This window comes from Engraulis encrasicolus, chromosome 4 (genome assembly GCF_034702125.1).
Source record: "Engraulis encrasicolus isolate BLACKSEA-1 chromosome 4, IST_EnEncr_1.0, whole genome shotgun sequence".
NCBI classification, from domain to species: Eukaryota; Metazoa; Chordata; class Actinopteri; order Clupeiformes; family Engraulidae; genus Engraulis; species Engraulis encrasicolus.
Window position 1 is genome coordinate 26805467 of NC_085860.1, and position 7829 is coordinate 26813295.

The 7829-nt window shown below is 40.6% G+C and overlaps 1 protein-coding gene across 1 annotated transcript; it reads left to right on the forward strand.

Moving 5' to 3' along the window:
• Positions 1 to 3221: 3221 nt before the first annotated feature.
• spi1a (Spi-1 proto-oncogene a) lies at positions 3222 to 7829 on the forward strand. Its single transcript, XM_063196090.1, has 5 exons — positions 3222 to 3391; positions 3737 to 3827; positions 4259 to 4434; positions 5911 to 6055; positions 6560 to 7829. Exons 1-5 carry the CDS (start codon positions 3368 to 3370, stop codon positions 6865 to 6867), a joined length of 744 nt encoding a protein of 247 aa, XP_063052160.1. The 5' UTR covers positions 3222 to 3367; the 3' UTR covers positions 6868 to 7829.

Below are 7829 nucleotides of genomic sequence, written 5' to 3' on the forward strand. Positions count from 1 at the left end.
ACATGAAACATGTAAGGTAAAGCCACCCATGGACATGGTCTGTAAAAAATGTAGGTCTAGTCTGTGTTGTAGGTTTGTTATCAACATTCTGATAATCCCTCTACATGCTCAATTTCAACAGCAGATGGCGCCACAAGCACTACTGTTTGACCTGCACAAGCTGACTCATACAATTGTTGAAACTCTCTCTCTCTCTGTCTCTCTCTGTCTCTCTCTGTCTCTCTCTCTCTCTCTCTCTCTCTCTCTCTCTCTCTGTCTCTCTCTCTCTCTCTCTCTCTCTCTCTCTCTCTCTCTCTCGTGCATCTGTGAACAAGACAGAGATATAAAAAGCGAAACTGAAGTTGAGTAAGAGAGAACTGTTTCACAGAAGTCTTTTCTTCTCACATTTGTTTCTCACATTAAGCTAAATCTGTTATCTGACCGGTGTGGTTCGGTGTGTGTGTGTGTCTGTGTGCGCGTGAAGGCAGAGATCATGGGAGTAAAGTGAAAGAAACTATTTCAAATTTTAAAATGGACTGTGTGTGTGTGTGTGTGTGAGAGAGAGAGAGAGAGAGAGAGAGAGAGAGAGAGAGAGAGAGAGAGAGAGAGAGCGCAAGGAGATCAGTGTATCAGCTGATCAAAGATGGGCAGTCACTGCTTGCAACCGCATCAGTCACAGAGTGGCTTCTGAAGGCTTCTGGGAAGGCCCTTCAAGAGCTGAAAGACAGACCACCGATCAGGAGCTCCACTCTTGGGTGTCCGTACTGCAGACATGCAGGAAAAGCTGCTGTATTGCTGATCACTGAATCCACTAGCTCTAGGCGGTTTTAGGAAATCTGAGGCCCTGGGCAAAGACCAATTTTGAGCCCCCCCTCCCTAATAATCGATGATGTATGAGTGCAGGAAACGCACGCACACACACCCACACAAACGTGTGTGCACAAACACACACACACACATACACACACACACTGGGGAGCATAAATATAACCAGCTTTACAGTAACTGTCTGCTGACTATAGTATCAGAGTGAACTATAAATGGATATGGCTCCTGGTTTCATTCTGAGCAAGGATGCCTCACAGAAAATGTGAAAATGATAAGATTGAAAAGGGGTGGAGTATATATCATGTCACATCAGATTCCTGCACAATAACGCACACATACTGTAGCAGGGGTTACAATTCTAGGGTGCATTTCTTGAAACCATAGTTGCTAACTTCATTAGCTACTTTGCTGTTTGCAATGCAATTTCCCATTTGCAACTACCGAAGTTGCTAACTGGCTAACAACTACACTTTCGAGAAAAACACACCCCTGACTAGGTGTAATCATTTGAGGAGAACTCTAGAGCAGTGGTTCTTAACCTGGGGTGCGGGCACCCCCTGGGGGTGCGCCTGAGATTTCATGGGGTGCGCGGGATTTTGATTATGTTGAGGTTGCGACCAAATTTTTGGTTGAGCACATCATATTTAGTCCAATTTAAGACAAAATTAAAACATGTTTGGTCCCCATTTGAAGTCATTAAGGTATTGATTAATGTACCAAGCAAGACTTATTGCAATTAATCACTTAAAATCATTTTTAGTATGTATACACATGTAGAAGTTTGGGTTGGGGGTGCGCAACTTCTCTTCGGCACAGGTAAAGGGGTGCATTAAGAAAAAAAGGTTAAGATCCACTGCTCTAGAGGATCGGGTGTAATCATAAAGAGGACTGACACACCATAAAAGCATAACGGGACCAGAGAAGACGCTTCTTTCCGTCCTACACTCACAACATGAACAAAAACAGAACTGAGTCCTTTTGCTGTCGGTTCACTTTCTGGTCCTCTTGGACTGACTGAGTTTGGCTCACTTAAAGAGGACTAGGTGTAAAAAAAAATACTCTAAGAAATCGGATTGGACATTGACCTATTTAAAATGCATATTTGACATTGACCAGTAAACATGCTAATGAGCCCTGTCGCTGTGAATGTGCACGAGACATGACCATTTGATCTATCAGGAATTGGAATCTGGAATCTGGAATCTGGTGTGTGTGTGTGTGTGTGTGTGTGTGTGTGTGTGTGTGTGTGTGTGTGTGTGTGTGTGTGTGTGTGTGTGTGTGTGTGTGTGTGTGTGTGTGTGTGTGTGTGTGTGTGTGAGTGAGTGTGTGTGTGCGCGTGCGATCATTGCAAATGTTTTTCTGGTGTATCTTTTTCTTTGAATTTTATTTTTTATTTCATTTTACAAAGCTGAAATGAATTTGCACAGAATGTGCATGTGGGCTTGCAGACTGTACATGCATACTTTTTCATTCACTTTTTTATTCACTACTTTGTAATTGTGGTTTTGTCCTGTATTATTTAATAGGCTATATATTGTGCTACAGAATGTTGTGTTTTTATTTACAATGTGAATCTATTTAGGTACAGATGGGACAGGTAAGGGTACTTGGTAGTAGAGATGTTTTGTGTGTGCGTGTGTGTGTGTGTGTGTGTGTGTGTGTGTGTGTGTGTGTGTGTGTGTGTGTGTGTGTGTGTGTGTGTGTGTGTGTGTGTGTGTGTGTGTGTGTGTGTGTGTGTGTGTGTGTGAGAGAGAGAGTGTATGTGTTTTGGTGTTGGGACCCCCTCAAGAATGTGTTGTCCCATCTCAAAGGCTTATATCCCTTTAATAAAATAATTTGAATTTAATACAGGAGAACTTTCCGAGACTGCTTTTGTTTGTAGGGTCATGTAGCCACATGGATACTGAAACTGAGCACTTCCCTAATGGTGATGACCCAGACCTTTGGTTAGATGAAAAACAGGAACAAGGCACTTTCCATACTTCACTTTTGCAAGGTTCTTTGTCCCCCGCCAACAATGATGGATTTCTGAATTGTTTGCATGACAGTTAAAGTCTTTATACTTGAGTTCCACATAATAGATTTAGGGTAGCTCTACAAAGTTTTTTTTTTAAAAAATATCATTACAGGTATAGTAATAGCACTAGTGTTTGTGTACTTCACTTCACTTTGTGTACTGAATTACTAATATAATGGCCATTACATCTGATGCTTAATTATAGGCTAAACTTACACATGCTGTGCTATGAATGAATATGGATATATCAACCATGTTTTGCAAAGTTGTCCAAGACACTTGGACTATCTGACTCCGTCGTGTAGTAGTCTGATAGATTGATCACATGACCTGGGCCATCACCAAAGTGACATGACCGCTGCGGCGTCACCACTTAACACCCCAGCCCTTCTGACAACTGGCGTGTCAGCTCAGCACAGAAACTATGTGGTCTTCCTGTGTGACCGTGCTCTAAGTCTTTATGCTCATGATATCAGCAAGACACACTCATTATTTTGAAGGATTTTTACACCCATTGAAGAACAAGCATCTTTGAAGAACACAATGGAAAGCAGTGTTATCACATCTGTAAGTGCCTTAAGCTGTTACAATACGAAAACAATTTTAAAGTGTTTAATTCCTATCTTTCATTTAATAATATACTGCACTGTTAGTGCTCATATGGTGTCATTGTTATATCCATTATATTGTTTATTTATTGTTATATTTATTGCTCTCTTGACATCCAGTGGCAGCTTCACGGTTAAAACTAAAACGATCAATCAGTGGGTTTGCGGTGACTGTTAATGGTGCAGTGTGTGTGTGTGTGTGTGTGTGTGTGTGTGTGTGTGTGTGTGTGTGTGTGTGTGTGTGTGTGTGTGTGTGTGTGTGTGTGTGTGTGTGTGTGTGTGTGTGTGTGTGTTGTTCTTGTAGACTTCAGGCATCCTGTCCTATGACCCTGATACTTATAATCCCACCAATGAGTTTTATTCCTACCTCATCCCAGAGGAATACAGCCATGGAGGTAGGTCCACGCCACAGAAAAATAAGCTACAAATCAATATTTATTATATATTTGACATGTGTTATACATCTTCATATGTAAGCATAAAGGCATAAAGGCAGGTATGGTTAAGGATCATGTACACACAAGAGCTGAATGCAAAATCCAAACTGGGAACACTCATGATGGGCTAGACCTGAAACGTTTGTCCCTTGCCTCTCGGTGTTATTTACTTTATTCAGCTTTGTTTAAAACAGTTTTGATTTTGCATTCAGCTCTTGTGTATGACTCCTTTCTTCCTTTTCGCCATACTGTTTTTGGAATTACGCATCGAGCAAAACGCTCAGAAAAAGACATTGGCGTGGATGCCACCCCACCATTGCTAAGGATCATATACACTCAAGATCTCTCATCGAGTTCCCTCCCTCCCTCTCTCTCTCTCTCTCTCTCAGTCCAGAATGGGTGGGAGTGCCACCCTGCTCTCCTCCACCACCATGAGGGTGAGGTTCCCAATGGCAGCTACCTGACTGAGCTCAGCACTGCTCCGATTTATTATGGCGAGGTTAAATCTCCACACCACTCCGTAGACCCTGTGTTTGATAGACATTCTGTGGACGTTTCTTCACAGGTAAGACCTCCTAAGCAACAGATGGTTACCGCATAAGCAGCACCTGCTATATATACGAAGGCGTCAATTGTCTAATCTGAATTCTAAATCACTGAGAAAGCATTGGGAGGAAAACGTAAAAATGAAGAATTCTGCTCATTGGATTTAGTACCTGGCCGTACTGTATGCATGCATTGAAATTCTGAAGCCCTGATGCTCATCATGGTGTATAAGAGAAACAATCATTCTCATTATACTTAACAGTCACTGATAATATGATTAGGTTAGATTGAGTAGGCTGTGGTTAGGGCAGATGTACTAGTGTTGGGTGTCACTACTAGGGAGGGGCTATTCAAGTACAGTGTGATGATTAAAGCTAATTAAGCAGTTGCAACCCAAATATTGCATAGCAGATTAAGAGCAAGTGCAGTTCAAAGAATGGAAGCACATGTTGTTCACATGCTATATCCAGAACTGGCTTTGGGCTCCATACTAGCTTGACCACAGGGGCCACTGAGATTTCCTTTCACTATCGACTTTGATTTGACTCATTGGACAACATCAGAGGGCCAAATAAGGACATACAGTATACAACAGCAAATAAATAGTAAAGACAACAAATCTGAGTCCAATCAACAATTATCGTAACAAAAAAAATCCATTAACCTTGAAATTATGTGTATATGATATGTTTCCATCATTTAACTTTTGGAGGTCATTTTACAATTTGTAGCATGTACTGTAACCACCATACTAAGTCATTTTGAATGGGCAAGTCATCTCTGTTGGAGAGAAATGTGTGGCTACCTACAAGAAAACAGGCCACAAGTAGACCTGGGGGCATATTAAGTTAATCATAGATTATGAAGTTATCCCCTTTAAAGACTAAATGTTAGCTTTTAGATAAACCAATACTGTTTTCTGAATCATTAAGTAGCATGCAACTTGCACATTCTGCCGAAAACTTTGATTATTCTGTGATAACTTCGATTAGTTTCGCTCACAGCACAAAATCTATTTAGTTTTGATTTGAGATATAAATGTATTTGTTACAGCATCCAGTGATCACAAACAACATAGTACTTCCTCTTTTCTGGAAACCACTTATGGAGATCTGGGTGTTTACAAGAAGGGCATGGACATGCACCGTCATTTATGAGAATACTTCTTTGTGCTTCTTTGGGTTAAAAAGTTATCTTGGCTTGCTGTGAAGAATCCTTTGACTTTACTGTTTTAGTATAGATGTCTGCAATTGTTTTTGCTTTCATACCTCTTTCAAATAATACAAGATTCATATTAATTAGTTGTTTTAATAGCAAAATATGATATTTTTATGGCAAAAATTTGCAAGTTTAATAATGAACCTTACCTTAGTGTAAACATTACAGCGAAGGCATCACATGGTTACAAACAAAATACAGTGTACCAAGGAACAGGTAGCACTGCACACTGTTATAGGTGTAACCAATGGGGTGTTTGTGCTGTTTCTTTTGACAGTGCTTTTACTACCAGTGCTCACCTGCAGCCCAGTACAGCTCCCATGAGGAGGACACGGGTGACCAAAGCCCGCCATTAGAAGTGTCGGATGCAGAGGAAGATCATCTGGATCCTCACCATGCCCAACACTACCAGTCTCGATACAGTAAGTCCTCAAACTGCACTGGAAACCGTTCTGAAAAGGTTGATGGTTGATAAACGTGGGGATTATTATGATACAGTGAAACTGTGAGAGCAGAACAGAGGTGGACAATCACAGATTCAAAAAGTAAAAGCCCTGCAGGTTACATATTCCAATCCTGAACACACAGATTGCATGCACAAAAGTGATCGTCTATTGTGGATATATAACCTGTGTTTTAAGCAAAGACAGAAAGCTCTGCCATTTTTTCTTCCTTATGTGGTGAAATACACAATTCAGTCAAAAAAAAGAAAATAAAAACAGTGAAACAGTCCATTGCACAGAGCCTATTATACCCTTATTATCAGCTCAATGATAATGACCGAGTTTTAATCTATTACTCTCAGTATGTCACAGCAACGTTGTTATGGCGTAGTTGATACTTTACAGCAAAGAGTCTGTGCTAAGAACCTACGATTTGCAAGAATTTGAAAAGCTAAAAAATCATTAATATATTTTCTCTTGCAGGTAACAACAAGAAAGTGCGTCTGTACCAGTTCCTGCTGGACTTGCTGCGGACGGGCGACATGAAGGACAGCATCTGGTGGGTGGACCAGGAGCAAGGGGTCTTCCAGTTCTCCTCCAAGCACAAGGACACGCTGGCGTACCACTGGGGCGTCCAGAAGGGCAACCGCAAGACCATGACGTACCAGAAGATGGCCCGCGCACTGAGGAATTATGGGAAAACAGGGGAGATTCAGAAGATCAAGAAAAAGCTGACCTATCAGTTCAGTGGAGAGGTGCTACAGAGAACGTCTGTCAGAAGAAGGCCCTGAGGACCACAGGGACATTTGTTTTAAACTGAACTTTATATACACACTGGACTGTGTCTATTTGTGATCTCAACCTATCTGAATTTTTACACTGGAGGGGGTTAAAATGAAATGTCAAAAACGGATAAATACGTCAATAAAAAAACAGCACCAGTTGACTAAATTTGGAACCATCCATGAAAATGAAATGGACTAGTATAGAAAAGCTTTACTTGTCATAACACCAGGTATAACGGCAGAGAGAATCTTACTATCTCTGATGACGGCCTTGTTCAGGGCCAAGGTAGCAATAGATTTTTAACAAAAAATCTGATTGTATCCCTCAGGGAAATGTAAAAAGTGCATAAAACCTCACACACCTTATATCCAAGTGCATACACACAACCATATAACCCAGCTTTACATACATAGCCTCATTAAACACATTAGTAATGAAATGGCTATTGGGTAAAATCTTTTTTGGGTATGGGTCTGTCACAATTTTGAGGCCGCAAAAATATGCATCCAGTGTGCATTGGGAAGGACATGTTACAGTATTTCACATAGCCTATGTAGGTACGTATATAGGCCAATGTTGGGTGTATGTATGTAGCCCTACAATAAATTGCTGCCTGGTTTGTGGGGGTCGACCTATACTTTATAAAAAATATTTCCCATTTTGTTGTCTCAACTTCTGGATTTAGGTTGAGTGAACTGCAGCTGAAAAGTTTTTTTTGTTTTTTTTAACACAGCCTTTTTGTTGAGATAACTCAAATATCTGACTGCCCTGAATGTTTGTGTACATAATTTAGATTTTTTAACTTCCCCAATTCTTTGAGGGGTACTGAAGATATTCCCAAAAAAATGTTGTTAGAAAAGTTTTTATTTTAAAGATATGTGTGAAAGAAATGTGTCGATTACAGGGGACACTGGAACGTCATATGTTGAAATTTTACCTGAATTGCTCTCAATCAATCTGGATGAAA

What these genes read in the sequence shown, in the direction of transcription:
- spi1a (XM_063196090.1), top strand. Translation starts at nt 3,368, where the DNA reads ATGGAAAGCAGTGTTATCACATCT. An exon ending in AGAGGAATACAGCCATGGAG is followed by an intron (nt 3,828 to 4,258) that starts GTAGGTCCACGC and finishes TCTCTCTCTCAG; the next exon opens with TCCAGAATGGGTGGGAGTGC. An exon ending in ACACTACCAGTCTCGATACA is followed by an intron (nt 6,056 to 6,559) that starts GTAAGTCCTCAA and finishes TTTCTCTTGCAG; the next exon opens with GTAACAACAAGAAAGTGCGT.